At 31.1% G+C, this 16,244-nt stretch overlaps 1 protein-coding gene across 1 annotated transcript in view; it reads right to left on the bottom strand.

The window, feature by feature from the left end:
• Nucleotides 1-63: 63 nt before the first annotated feature.
• The window catches only part of ced-6 (PTB domain-containing adapter protein ced-6), a 35,527-nt gene continuing 19,346 nt past the window's right edge, over nucleotides 64-16,244 (bottom strand). Inside the window, exons 2-10 of the mRNA XM_088199308.1 lie at nucleotides 6,069-6,220; nucleotides 5,798-5,956; nucleotides 5,459-5,730; nucleotides 5,200-5,381; nucleotides 4,404-4,479; nucleotides 4,222-4,334; nucleotides 4,039-4,155; nucleotides 2,230-2,735; nucleotides 64-446 (exon numbers count right to left, since the gene is read on the bottom strand). Coding sequence (XP_088055434.1) covers nucleotides 369-446; nucleotides 2,230-2,735; nucleotides 4,039-4,155; nucleotides 4,222-4,334; nucleotides 4,404-4,479; nucleotides 5,200-5,381; nucleotides 5,459-5,730; nucleotides 5,798-5,956; nucleotides 6,069-6,215 — 1,650 coding nt within the window. The 5' untranslated portion in view covers nucleotides 6,216-6,220 and the 3' untranslated portion in view covers nucleotides 64-368. The remainder of the gene's footprint in view (nucleotides 447-2,229; nucleotides 2,736-4,038; nucleotides 4,156-4,221; nucleotides 4,335-4,403; nucleotides 4,480-5,199; nucleotides 5,382-5,458; nucleotides 5,731-5,797; nucleotides 5,957-6,068; nucleotides 6,221-16,244) is intronic.

Consider the following 16,244-nt stretch of genomic DNA (forward strand, 5'->3'; position numbering starts at 1 on the left):
TATATATAGATTCCATCAAAAATATTTAACTATTGCATATAATTACATAATTATAGATATCTATCAATATTTACATATTTTTATTTATAAAAAAATATATTATTGCAAACATTTAATTATACGACACACAATACACTTCTTATATTCACAGTTATTCGCAATTTATCTACAATTGCTCCTCGTACATAATTAATGGAATGCACGTGTATTCTGCAGTTGCTTATTATAATCGAGCAGCATTCTATCACATGTAAATCGATCCGTTCCCATGAATGTCCTATTTATTCAATAAACAATGTAATTAAAAAATTATCACCATTGGCGTTTAGTTTGATCAGCACCAAATACAATCACAAGAATATAATTTTTTAATTCTTCCTTAAAGGATCTAAACTCTCGAATGAAAAGTCTTCGTTTCCGATGATTAGACCTCGACTGAACCCATCCTATAAAAATATAATTTAATTTAATTTATACGTTTAGTTTCCACGTGTATTAGTTAATGTTAAAAAAAGTTAGGTTAACGATAATCTGCTATCATGTTAGTTATACCAAAACAACATTAATTTATATGCAATATTTTATAATACGACGTTTATTACTTATACTTATAACGAAAATAATTGTATGCATTTATATTACAATACATTAAAAATCCCACTCAGATAGACACAAAAAATATTAAATCATATAAGAGTAATATATTTTCAATGATGAATCGACTTAACCCTTTGGTTGCCGAAATTCTATATATCGACTTTTGCTACTTTAGCGAAAATTACCGGATACGACATCATCATTGAAAAAATAACTAGAGTTGTATTCGCTTTTATGCGTAAATTACATTTTTTCCGAACATATATTTGTTATCTTATATAATACATTAATATTCAGATAGTAATTCAAAAAGGCTCGGCAACCAAAGGATTAAATAAGTGTATATTTACAATATTAATATGTACATATATTTTTTAAATCGCTTTTTTGTGTCTATCTACATATTAGGTTATTAAATAGAAAATGTCAAATTTCTTTTAGTCGATATCTCTGACATATAATTTTTTTTTTTTATTATAAAGGTATATCATCACTCTTTCAAATGCAGCTTTTAGTTTGTTTCTTTCTACAGCTTAATAAAATTTAGTTAATTTATTAGAGCAACCAATTGGACGAAATAATTAGGGAGCTTTCGATTGAACAATAGAGATACAATTCTCTTGCAAGAAAATGCTCGATCAGACGTCACACAAACAACGCTGATAAAACTGTAGGAGCTGGATTTGAAAACTCTATGTCAAACACGTATTTAAAAGATTTTGCACTGACATATTCCAAGCTGTAGAAAATGCCTTTCACAATTTTATCGCCACTCGCTATCCAGACTTCTTCGTTCTCGGCATAAAAAAGCTACCATTGAGAATGTAAAAATGTGCCGATAGTTTGGGCGGAAACTTGATTAATTCCAATACTTCTTGATTAACATGAACGGTCATTCACGGTTAATAGTATTTTTTGGAAAAAAAATTTGTTCAAATAATTAAAAATAAAATATGAGTGAATTTACCTCACTTGCCATAACTATAGCCTTGAACATTGCAGACGTCATAAATAGAAAAATCCACACACATCTGCCCCTAAATAATTATTTCGTTAAAAATAGCATAGCATGGATTACCTGGATTATTGCATTTAAGTGAGTGTGTTAAATAAATCAAACTTTTGATTCGAAATCTGACATTTCATATTTAATGACCTAATATATTGTATTATAAAGAGTGACTGAAAAAAGCCTAAGCGAAAATTTCCTACGTATAAATGCCATATAGAGAAATTAGTTATAGAAATTAATATTACTGCAAATCGAGTAATAAAAGTTTTATATTAACTAAAAATAAATTTACTTGCTATCTTGCTATTGGATATAGCACAAATATATTCAAAAAAATGTGAGAATACTCACAAAAATCCACGGTAATAAAGAACAATATGGACATTTATTTTTTATATGTATTTTTGATCACAAAGGGGGCAAACAATATACGCAGACAAAGAATATAAAATAATCAAACTGAAAAATAAATGAGGTAGTTTGTCAGTGTCTTTATAGTGTTCTTTTGCTTGCGTTTGTGACATTTATGGAGCTTAGTAGGAAATTTTTGTGTGGGCTTTTATCACCGAACCATCATAAAGATACTATTCTTTATTTTTCCCAGCAAATCAAAATCATACCTTCATCTCTGATATTCTTTTATCTAAAAATCCACTAAAGCTGTTGTCGAGCGACGCCGTATTCTGTTTATCTCCGAATGGCGATGTGTGTCCGAATCCATTGGACATCCCGTTGCCGTTAAATCCATTGCCTATCGGATTGCTGAATCCGTTCGGAGCGCTGCCAAAACTGTCGGCTATATTATTAAACTTTGCCGTGTCGAACGGATCGAATCCGACCAATCCGTTAGTGCCGTTTGTGAATGACGCTCCGTTCGTGGCACCGTTCGGCGGAAAGATGCACGTTTGTGTGTTGAAATCGCTAAGATTGTAGTTCGGCGTGGCTGAGTTGATCACATTCTGATTCTGGACATTGAAAGCCGGATTTATGATGTTGTTGGTAGCTGCAAACGGAGCAGAGCCGAACAGATCGTTGCCATTGTGGGGCACTCCGTTGCCGTTCGTAGACATGATGCCATTGCTTGGTGTCGACATTTGTCTTTTGGTCGCTTTCGGCGGTGGAGCCACTAAAATATTAATTAAAAAATTAATCATAGATAACACTTTCGCTTTTGATTTGACAAGATATCTTATGCGATTATATTTATGAATTTTTAAAGAAAAAAAATGTTATCATAATGATGTATATAACCTAGTTTTTTGTTGCTACTTGCGACGCTACTATATACACTATTTTATCTTTTTTTACGTATTGATTTAACTATCTGATTTATTAGTTTTTGTCATTACTTCTTTTGTTATCAACTATTTTGACATAATTTACAGTACTAAAGGGTTTGTAGATAATCATAAATTAAATTTATTTAATGATAATTTTGTTATCACAATCACTATAAATAATTCTCTAATTACAAAAAATGATATATTAAATACTCAGGTCTACTTTTAGATGAAACTTATCCATATTTTTAACCAAACTTAACCATATTGATTATATAATAATAAAAAAATTACCAATGTTTACCAGGTTAAAAATATATTATCGTATAAAACTCGATTAAACATTTATTATGCCAATTTTCACACGAAAGACAAACATATGAGAACTAAAACTATTCTACCAGGGAGAAAGGGGAGAAAATCGATTATAAATACTAAATTTAAATTAAAAAAACAGCTACATAATTATAAAATTAGATCTGCCGATGATTTACGCATCCCTCGAGGATTTTCTGTGAAGTTTGGCACAAATTCTTCAAAATATATTGCATTTAAAACCTTTAATGATTTACCAAAATCAACTAGAAATATTTGCAAAATAATTAAAAAATATTTTTTTATTGAATTCATGCAACTTTAATCAAGTAAAATTAAGTCGATAAATAATATATGTATAAAACTGTTATTTTTCTTTTCCTTTTAATATGCTTCTTATTTTTCTTATTTGTTCTTTTAGAATTTAAATATAATATTTTAAGTGTATTTATTATATTTTTCTAAATTTATATTTATAATTTTATTGTAACCGCGGAATAAGTTATTTCTTACTCAAGCGAAATTACATAAAAAAAATCAGCTGAAATTGAAATCTATTAAAAACAACATTCAACTAAATATCACTAATTTTCTTATCTAGAAGATGAATTTTGCGAAAAATTTTCCAAAATAAAATTTTAGTGTCATTTCAAAATTGTTGTAATTTAAAAATAATACTAATCAGCATCTTATTTGTGTGGCAAAATTATTGTTGTACTGTATAAAATATTAGGTTTACAAATGAGATGTATACATATATAACATAACCTCAACGCTCGCGCGCGTGAATCGTTTGCTGGTTGTGAACAATAAAATAATTGAAAACATCATTACATAATGGTGGTGGAGTTGAGCCATTTTGTGGCAACGGTAATTGCTGTGATATCCTTGGCCTGCTTGGACTCATGGCAATCGCTGGAGGATCACTTTCAGCAGCTCGAGGGTCGAAATCTATTATAAATAAAATTAATTAGTATATTTAATAATATAATAAATTATATATTAAATCATACTAACCACTATCTGAATCTGAATTTAATAGTAAACCTTCTAGTTTTGTTCCAACGGATGGATTTTTATTAGACGACGATAAATCTATACTGTCGTTCATCAAATCGGCTATGTGATTACTGCAACAATTAAATTTAAAGGATAGTTCATAATCATAGTATATTTTATAGTAAATCCAATTCAATTACTTAGTCGAATATAATGGCGGAGTAACTGGAATAAGTGAGTTACTGTCCTGTGGTGACATAGGAGGTGTTTCCAAGCCTAAAAGAAAAAAAAACGATACAAATTAAGGGATGTAATTTCAGCTTTTTTCAGATACAAAAGTTGGCCAGTCAGTGGTTCTTGTTAAAATCCATGTCAAAAGCAATAAAATCATGACGTCGTATTGGAAACGTTCAGGAAGACTTTTTATAACAATATTACCACTTAAAATAAGTGAGATTCTAATGAAGCATATCTAAAGCGAATTTTGACCAATAGGAGGGCGCAAAAAACAATCATTTCTTCTCAGAAGTCAAAAATCCACGACAAAAGCAATAAAATCGTTTCAATCACTTTGACTAATACTCTCATATCAGAAGTTCGTAGTAATATCGGTAAAGATAGCTATCATATGTTTTTAACATAGTATAATATCGAAGTGCAGACAAATATGCGAGATATTTATACTTCTTCTGCTTATTTTCCCCTGAGAGTTGAGTTGCCTTAGTTTGTATTTTGGACTTGACCTAATGAAAATTCTAAAACTATAATTTATAATCTGGGACGTCATTTTAACTATTTCCAGTGGGGGGAGCAAAAGCTGGCCAGTCAGTAGTCGGTTATTTTAATATATTAATTTCATTAAAATTCATAGTATTTCATTAATCTGGTCAAATTCAAGGGGGGGCAAATGCCCCCACTTTCCCTTTCCAAATGACGTCCCTGTACAAATTTATATATTATAAAACTTTATTTAAGATAGTTTTAAACCATATTTACTTGCAGGTGCTGTCCATTCTGTGGCCGTTTTAAGGTTGCGACGCGCAAGCCACGCCGATAATTGATCTGGCGCAACACTCCCCAAAAGCGTGGCCAATTCTCTGGTTCGATTCTCAAATTCTGTAGCTAAAGCACTAGACCGTGCCATTTCGGCTGCATTACCGCGCTCGCTGACAAATCGTCTGCGAAGAAAATAAAAAATATTTAAGAACAAAGAAAATAGAAATAATATTCAGTTTTAGTTTACAGATGTACATACCGATAAGCTAAATCAAATGCTTGCCCTATCGTGAGCGTTATCTCAGCTGCCAATTTGTTCGAGATGAAAACGAAACATTCGTGGGTTTCGCTCGATGTACCATTTGTGCCATTATGATTTTTAGTTTCGCTATCACCGTTCGTGATACCCGGAGTATGACTACCGCTACTCTTGGCTATGAACGAGAAGAATTTCTTAGCTCCTTTATCGTCAGCGCAATATGATATCTGGTGCAATGGAAACTGATGAAGGATGTTATTCGTGCGAGGTTCCTGAAAAACGTTTTTAATTAAAATTTATTATTATTAGGAGTTTATGTAATCTCAAAGTTATATTTACTTGTATGGCTACACCGTCGACTGATATCGTAATCTCAACTTTCTTAGGTTTAGAGCTGGTTTCAGACTTCCTCAGCTGCTGGGTGAACTGCAATCGTCTAATAGCTTCCTTCACCACTTCAATGCCCTTCGGTTGCTCTACAGTCGTCGACCCCAAGAACTGAAAAGTGATTTTATGTAATCTAATATTGCGAGCTGGTCATATTGAATGAAACGAATACGGTCAGTCCGCCCCTCTGACGCCCATAAAATTGATTATGACTAATACGCACCTTTACGAGATAAGCTACGTGTCCTTTCAATAATAAATCTGGAGCGTGGAGCCACGCCCGGCCCGCGGGTCCGTTGCCAGTCGCTCCTCCGGCTGCACCTCCCGACGCCCTTCCTCCTCGCCCTTGCCAGAAGAGTAACGTCGACATTCCACCTGAAGCAATGAAAAATAATGTTTAGAAACAATAAACAACGATGATTCTACTTATAAACGGGACAATAGTCACAAAGATCAAATGATTAATAAAATGTATTGATATATATTTATGTATTTGTCGACTCTTTTACTTTTTTATTTCTATTGTACAAAAATGATATATTAATTAAACCTTCTTTGTTTGTATACAATTTTGGTTGTACACCTAGAACATTTTCTCTAGGATCAAAACTATCAAGAGTTATGATTTTTAAATATTACAGAACATATTTACTAGATCTTTTTTAGAAAAGATTAATCGATTCGATTAATTAATTAATTTAATCGAATATTTTTAGTTTCAATTCAATTCTTTGTACACATTTCTAAAAGGTTTTTTGCACGATTCTGTGTTTCTGCAAATCATTTGTATGCACAGAGCTATTTTAACAGAACATTACATAATTTGTTACATGTGAGTGTACTCAGTAATATAATTGCAATAATTATAAGCATCAACTTATCAATAGAAGACAATGCTGGTACATTAGCACGTAGGATGTAGAGAATTTGAAATTATTATTTAACATGTTATAATAAGTATTTGTTTATTGTGTCTTGCCGTATCGGACGAACTTAATCTTATCTTTGAGGGCTCGATTTCGTAAATGAAGTTTTATACTGGCGTTTTAAAAGCATCGATGTACATTAAAACAGTTTGGAAATAAAACAAATTTTATTTCCAAACAACTTTGCATAACAACTTTTCAATCTAATCGAATCGATTATGTGATCATCGCACATCCAAAAATAATAATTTAAAATGCGCGCCCTGTTTATTTTTAACGCCGCGCCGTCACAACAAATACCAAGTCGTAATCGCTCATTTTGTGCGCATTGCCTTCGAACGGGCGTTCGGTAAATATTTATTATTTTATTTTATATATTACCTATTGAAACAATATATGCGCGTGTTGTAAAAAAAATCTCGTTTATCTCCATGCGAACATCAGTTACTCGCAACACCAACAAAGTCGTTTGTCCGATCGCATCTCGTGCAATTGTCCACCTTATCGCAGAATTGCGCAAGGGGCAAAATTGCATACGACCGAGGGGCCGGATGATGCATTCCACTCGGCTTAGATAACCCGTCCAAAGCACGGCCTGACACCGCTCTGCTCGATAATGCGATGACCGTGGGATTCTAAATGCTTTTTTACATCTAATTGCTCATAGCAAATAAATAAACCAATGTTATTATTTTTATGCCACACGGCAACACTGAAAACATTCGATCCCCTCCCCCTTTTTGGGTAAAATAGCTGTGCGATAACTGTGCGAAATCATCGAGAAAGAATCCAACGCGAAAGTGGCTCGTTAATAAAAATACTTATATAATAACTAGATATTATAATGTGTGTATGAACACATAGCTCAGCTGCTGGAAACGCGGATGAATAGAGAGTTGCTATGGAAAATTGACAGCTAAACGACGGATGTGAATTTCCGAATTATTATAACGGTAAAGCTTTTAATACTTGTTAATTTGAAGCAGGCCATCATATTGATAACAGAAAATACACGTTTTTCAACGTAAGCCTTTCCACATTTTAACAACGTAATATTATTTTATATGTATACATGTGGAGAAAATCACTGCTCCAAAAGTTGCTGTTTAACCCTTTGAGCGGTATCGCCGTACATGTACGGTAGTCGACCATTTACTGTTTTAATGTACAAAATAATTTAATATAACTGAAAAAATAATAAATAAAAAACATTTTACGTATATAATATTTTTTTAAATTTGTTTTAACCTAAATGATTTATGTATAAAACAATACCAATAAATTAAAGAGTACGAAACAAACATTACAAAAAATATTTTATATTAATTGTATAAAAAATAGTTGAGCCTTTTGAATTGATATAAAAAAGTTCCACAAAAGTCAAAGGTTAAAATAAATTATTAAAACATATCTATACAAAAAAGTACTAAAATAAATCAAATTAATATAACATTGAGAATCACTGATTTTTTTTGTATAATTTACTTTGATTGCAGTATAAAATAATGATAAATAACAACAGAAAAAATTATGGAAAAATACATATAATATACTCACTCTCATGTGTATACTAACAAAAATTAACAATATTTATAAATTAATTCACTACTCAAAGAGTTATGGGCCGAGCAAATAAAGAAGTAATTTAGAAAATTCTTTCACACAAATATAGATAGCTTAGGGTTGTAAACAATACACATCTCTTTGCTGCCATATATTTTGCCTAGAAAAATTGTAAAACAGAGCGTTGCTCGATAATGGTACACTCAGTGAGAAACACTGCCATTTTACAACAGCTACTTTTCTTAATTACTCCAAAAAATAACAATAATTTCAGATTTATAATGTAAAACATACATATATGTATATTATATAAATAGATATATTTTATGTATCGTATTTATACATAAAATCCGTATTTTGAAGAAAGAAATATTTAACTACCATTTTATTGGTTATTTCTAATTTAAGTTATAGTATCTAATGTGCTATGCATTGACAAGTCACTTTTTAATATTATTGTTAATTTTTCTTTTTTTATTCACATACATAACATACACATACATATATATTTAAGTTATTATTTACAAATTACATTGAAATTAAGGTAATATGGATTTAAATAAGTAGAATATAAATTAGACATAAAGCAAACATGTTATTTGCTAGGGAAAAGGCAATGGCTTATTTAACCAAATATGTTTGCAAAGCTTGTAATTGATTATAAAAAACGCAGGTTAATTTATTAGACATCGATCAATGACAGTTCGCGCGAGTGTGTATTTATTTATTCATGTGTACTCTATTTGAATAATAATACGAATAAAAAATGTTATGGCCAAAAATGTGTCTACGATGACGACATTGATATCTGGTCTGAGACGCATTTTTTTTAATTCACCAAACTGTTTATTGTTATCATTGTCTTAAAAATAAATTAAATAGGCTAATCACGTATTTAAATATGCGTATAAAAATATGTTTAAGCTGAAAAATTTATTAAGAATTGAGGCATTATAAAAAATAATGTTGCCATGAATAGTAATATATATTTTTTAGAACAATAAATGTATTTCGTGTGAATAATAATATAACATTTACGCACACATACGGGTATTGTATTTTTAAAATTTCTCACGTAAATAGGATGCAGTAACGTATGTAAATAAAATAAAAAAATAATCCAACACATATATATGTAGGTACCCGTTACTAGCGTGAGAAAATATATTATCTTAAATGCATATTATATTAAACTAAAAATTAAAAATAAGTTTAACACACATCTATTGTTATTTTTATTTTCCACAGATAACGCATATTGTTGTTTGTATTAAAATTTTGCTTTGAACATTATATTGCCAGACTTTAAAACTGGATTAACTTGGTTAGCTGTAAAAAAACATTAAATTTACATTAATGTATTTTTATCTATGAGATGGATTTTGAACCACAGTTTACAATCGCAACAATTTGCAGCCAGGATATTGATAACAATACTGCAGATAAGAGAAAAAATAGGAAGCAAAACAACGGACATGCAGATTAAGTTCATTAGCTTTTTCATTCAACCATTGTTTATCTTTGTACTTTGGTATAAATTGCAACATTAAAATATTTTATGTTGTGACGAAAAAAATTGTAAAACAACAACGGTTCAAGATAGTAAGACGTTAACATTTTATATCTAAGCAACTCAATACATCACAGAAATAAGCGATTCTCTAGCAAAAAATATTTCTCTAACGTTCTCTAACAAATTTTATTTATTCCAAGAAACGCTTACTTAATCAGTTTTAAACTAACCAGTACACAAGTATAAATCACATGATAGTCAATTATCCAATAATAAATGAGATTGTATAATAGCAATATAAACATCAGGCGCAATTTGAAAGTTACGTTGTTGACCAAATTTGATCAACATATCGAAGCAACACGCGAAGAACTCAATGAACATGTTAACTGGCATTTTTTGATAATGAGCTTTTTAAAAATTTACATTCCACGGAAAGGACAAGCAAGTGCAGAATATATTAACTACGCTTGATTAAGTGAGCCATATACATACATATGTATATGTAATAAACATCAAGATTCTCTTAGCTACATATAATAGTTAACATGTTCTTACTTGACATGTTAAATGTGTTTCGAAGTAATCTGCCTTCAGAAAGGAGAAAAGTTTGTTTCATAAATATATGAAAAAAATATTAGGCGCAAATCTATTTCAATTAATAATTTTATACTAAAAAAATATTTTAGGTTATGTTATGCACGCCTTTCATTAAAATATTATTATCCATTTGTAATAAAAAATGTTTTTTTCAATTTATTAAATTGTTAAAATACTTTATATATCCATGTCTAAATATCAAAAACTACATTTTTGTCAATTAACATAACAAAAGAATTCGTTTAAAAATCAAAGGAGAGCTTAAACAGGTACGAACAATGTGTATATAACAAAAATAATTGATAAATAAATTTAACAAACTTTAAAACCATTAATATAATATTTATTATTTTACTAGCGACTAACATCATAGCGTTCCGTGCGGATCTAGGTGTTTACTACATCAACACTAAATGAATAACATATAAAATATGTCAATAAATTGAAGGAAAATAATTCTCATTCTTGAAATAATCGCATATATACAGTAGAATAAATTTGTTTTCACCCTTACAACTTTTTGCTTGTAAGTATGTATCAAGAAATAATAATATGGATATAGAGAATATTCATGTAGTAACGGATTAGTAATTTTAAGTGTCTCTAAATCCTTCAAAGTCCAAAAATAGTTTTTGTTTTGATGGTATGCACGTCATAAAAAGATTCTATCTATCCTACGGTATCTATATTATTAGAAGCGTCAAATATGAATTTAATACGAACGATTGTTGTCGACGATGAGCTGACAATGCACTCAGAACGGATATAGCCTCTATTGAGTCTCCGGTCGCCAGATCAGCTAATAGCAAATCCAATTGTTAAGCTCGCGTGTCTATATATATGTGAACGAGCACGTCACACATGTCCGAAGAGCAGGAGAAGAATGAATGGACCGAGTCCTCGTGGACGGTGGAAGATACGAGATAAGAGTACGCAATAAAAAATAAATAAAAACGAATACGCAGTTAATCATTAAAAACGCTGCATTGTAAAAAATAGATAGTATTAATTACAATTTAGATAATTAATCACGCTTTCATTAGTGGGCAGTTCGGGGAACAACAACGAGACAATCAATTCTCTATTTTCCTACGCATGAATATTGTTTTCATAAAAGTACGCAGTTAAAATCATTAAAAACAAAACAGATGCAGCGGAATTAGGATCATGCAAACATACATTTAAATTAGTATACTCTCGAGGGTCTCAATAAATTCGTATCAAACACTCGAAGAGAGTGTCTATTTCGACGCCACACACATCTTCGAGAATAAAAAGCTCAGAATCTATGGGGGAAAGGAGGACCCCCAAATTTAATCACTAGGATTTAACTATTTCTAAAATCGTTGATATAATGATATTTCAAATAATTATTTAATTAGAATATGATTGATGTTTATTTGCAGAAGTCATGAAAATAATTAAAGTATTTTTTTAAATTAGTGACATTATCTAAAAACTGTAGGTAGCTTATTAAATTTACATCAAGCACTCAAAAGTCGGCAATGAATAAGACATGACGAATATTGTTTTGTTTATTCAGATAAATTTATGATAACACTTGAGTCGCGTCAAAGGATAGTTTATTATTATCATAACGTCGTCATTCTCTATTTGTTATTAAACATGCCTCTTTTTTGTGTTTGATGAATAAGTATACAGAAATGCTATTGATTCAATGGCAATACACACATATAGGCAATGATAAAATGCAGAATCAAAAGATTGATACATTTATAATTGATTCATGGACTGGTGGTATGAATAAAGAAACTCCAGATCAATAAGAGATTGATAAAAACGTGACTAAACAAGATCTGTTTAGGGAGAATACAAAGCGATAAAAAGATAATCTATGTGATGGTTTAATACAATCGAGTCTCAGATTGGCGAAAGGAAAAAGTGTGATAAAGATTCATCGTGAGCTAGAACCTTAATATTAACCTTTTCCCACGCCGGTTACCGTATGTATCACGTGATCCAATTCTACCAAATTGAACTCCTGTGGCAATGTGCGCTTCGGGATGTGATGTAACAGTAAACAATGCTAACACATGCGCCATTGAAGTGTTTAATCTTAGACGGCTTCCATCAGTCTCTATCCCGGGGACCGTGGGGTCATTATCCAATTCAGCGATCTTAGAGCAGCGGTCACAAGCTGTTGCAACACAGCCGCCGGTGGATAGATAATAAAGGTTTCGTGAGTAGTCTTTCTTGGCTTTTTGACTTTAGCGGTGTGCAAAATAGAAAGCGAATTTTCAATAGAAAACGACTGGCATTCCGCACAGGCGCTTGCTGCAACGGCACGCGATTTCGACACGGTGTGGGGATTCGCAGGATTGAAGGTTTGCACCCGTGGCCTTGATATTTGCAGCACTGTTCGCTATTCACGGGTGGTCAATCGTAACTGCAGATAATTATATAGACTTGGTGCTGGTGCTCGCTATTGCTTGCCTACCAAGGCCTACCAACGTATATTTTGCACAAAACTCTCATAAATAAAATCGCCAGGATTGTATAAATGATAGGACATAGTGTGCTTCGATATTGGTAGATAGAAAGTAACAATCTGTCCCTATCTACTAGTATATATCGATCGCCAGGGTCAAATAAGCGAAGGAGTTTGGCTGATAGGAACAACGGATTGTATTATATTTATAATATATTTAAAACTGGTAGAATTTAAAATCAATGCCACTATGTGCCCCTTGAGCTAAGCATTGCGCAGAAGAACTATTGAAGAATAATGTTCCGAATACCTTGAACAGTAAAATGTGCTCATTAATGATACCATAGTTCTTAAGACGCGTTAAAATGAGAATATACGCCAATCTTGACGTAATTGGTAACTACGAGGGATGCAAAGAAGTATATAAGATCTGATCAGATTAAGTCTATAACTGGCTCAACCAGTTGCATACACATTCAACTTTACCACATGATTCGACAAGCTTATCTTAAACTGCTGTAATTTTATCGATTGAATCCGCACTATAATACCACCAAGAGCAACAAAAATGAAATAATAGAGCAAAAAAATTGTAAGCATTTTTTTAATGATTCCTGAACACATGTATAGTATAAATAATACTATATTTAAATAAAGGTTGAATAAAAACACTCTTACTTAAACAAGTATCATGTAAACATATTAGAAGGCGTTGAATTTTAAGCTGGCAATTTATCAGATTTGATGAACGAATATTGCGTGTTTTCTCGCTGGTAATAAAGACGATTGCTTAATAAATAAATAAAATACTAAAGCGCAAAAGCGGTAGATTCTCAGAACGAAATATATATTGTACATACGTATGTATATTATATTTTTATTTATTTGCACGAGATCGATTTTTGACAAGCGATATAAAAAAGTGTGTTTTTCCACTCAACTCCACACAAAAAATATCGCTTAAAAAAACAAGTTTTAATAATTAGTGTTTTCCTCAAAGCTTTGTGTGTATTCATTTCAGGTTCTTTATAAATCCACACGATATAAATATACACTATAAAGGTTATAAAAACATCTATTGTAAGCAATAAAAGTTCATAATTCTCTTTCCCCCCTTTTATTTAATTGATTATTATATATTCATATAATTTGTTTAAATTATAAAAAAACACAGAACACGTAGCACTAATTTCATGACGAAAAATACATTTTTTTCCTCGATGGGCTATTTATAAACAAAGCTTAAAAAATTAAAAAAAAACCATATATTCACCTGCTCGATACTTAATGAACTACGACCAAAACTATCAGGAAGAACGACACTAACGCCGTCAAGGTCTTCGCAAAGGCTCTGTTAATCTTGTAATATTTTTTAAAATTTGGCCAAAATACGACGAACCTAAAAGTACCCGGAAGAGCGACACTAACGCTACCTAGCGGTGTATTTAGGCATATGATCTGTCAAACTTTTGGGTTTTTTATTTATTCGGTATAAGCACGATGATTTGCGACTAGTGCGAATCGAGGGGAAATTAAAAACAAAAGATAAACAATCTTATTTTTAAAATTATTTGCTACCGGTGCCCGATGGCGCGACCGCTCTACACAACCGACGCGGGACGATTGAACGAGCACGTCAAAATTGCACGTTTCGGAAGTTTCGCAAACGCGCGACAAGTATGTATACATATACACAAACGGGTTTGAGTCACGCCAAAAACTCGACAGGTCAGCTGATAAAACACATAACGCACGTGAATAAGGTAACTAATTTCCCTTCAATTCAAGGTCAAGAGACAGTTTTTTCGCAATTGCGTAACGTTTCTACACATTTGGTAGTGTGTGATGCAAGATTTATTTTTTCAGCACGTACTCCGTACGCGACGGAAGCGAGTTTTTGTAGGATAGTTTCACTTTCGCACTTCCGGTTAAATTGTGTCTCGTCTTCTTGGAATCTAATTAAGAATAAAACGTGACGGTTTGGATTTTGAATAACATGAAGTTGTTTGTGGCCAAAAGGCACGCTTTAAAACGTGATGAACAAAAAATTCACAATCAATTACTTTTATTATAATATAATCTGAAATTATAATTTAAATCTGAATATCCGATGGTTTGAAAGGTCCGGGCGGTTATTTAATCAAGGTGGACATTTTCCAGGACAATAACCAAAGATTTACCACTAATTAATGAAAAAAAGTACGCCAAAAAATCTTAATTTTACAAAATAACAACCGATAAAAAAATTAAATAAAGGACATGGGATGTCATTGATTTTTATTAAATACAGTCGACGCTCAATACTATATGTTTTTACACAATCTGAATCGCAAAAGACGCGATGAAAAAAACCGTCTCCGGATCAAAAAAATCAGTAGATAATATGAATAGCGCTCCTGAACGAGCTTTTTATATGAAACTATAATATGCATACATAAATATCAGTTAAAAAGATTTCTAAATACAAGAATAATCAACACATGACTGCATTTATGTACCTTATACTACGATTCTAGTACAATAATTAATATATACTTGCATCAATATAATTTAATAATCATTATATATTCTAATTTTTTATTTTAGCTCGACGACTTAATTAACGAATTAAAGCTATACAATCACTTTTATCGTGATTCAAAGTTATTACCATATTCTTAAGATTATCTTATAAAAGCTTTTAGATTCTTTCAACAGTGCAAATTAAATTGTTCAACAACATAATTGCTCCTTTATGACGCTCAAGTATCATGCAAACAGATTTTTTAGATATGGCTATCAAATTTCCTGTAGGTATAAATGTAAACCAACAGAATTAAGCACTATTGTAATTTGACTCAATGTTTAGATAATTACTTCTTTATACAGAGATAAATTTTCTAAGCAAAAAATAACGTACGTACTTTCTAAACTATTTGACCTCGATATTATAAAACAATAGTATGCACAGACAACGCAGAAACGAAATGAACGTGTTGGTAAATTACAGAAAATATATCGGTTTGAGACGTTTACTATTATTTAGTTACTCGTGTCATTAAGTGATACTATATGTAAATTAGTAAGCAATTAGTGTCATTAACTATTCATTGTTAAATATAATATATTTTTAAAACATACAATTAATTATAAATGAAACTAGAGCAAATTTACAATTATGATTCACTGTTTGTTTTTGGGAAACAATGACTAATGAATCTGACGTAATGCAAATTTAACGCTGTCTGGTTTCACCTTTCGGTGAAACTTTAGTCTGATGGAATAATTCAGAATTGATTATAAATTATAATATACAATATATACAAGCACGGAAAAGACCCATTGTAGAGTCACGATTTCAAAGGGTCA

Source organism: Plectrocnemia conspersa, unplaced genomic scaffold (genome assembly GCF_051122295.1).
Source record: "Plectrocnemia conspersa isolate PC_06_02 unplaced genomic scaffold, ASM5112229v1 ptg000012l, whole genome shotgun sequence".
Classification (NCBI taxonomy): domain Eukaryota; kingdom Metazoa; phylum Arthropoda; class Insecta; order Trichoptera; family Polycentropodidae; genus Plectrocnemia; species Plectrocnemia conspersa.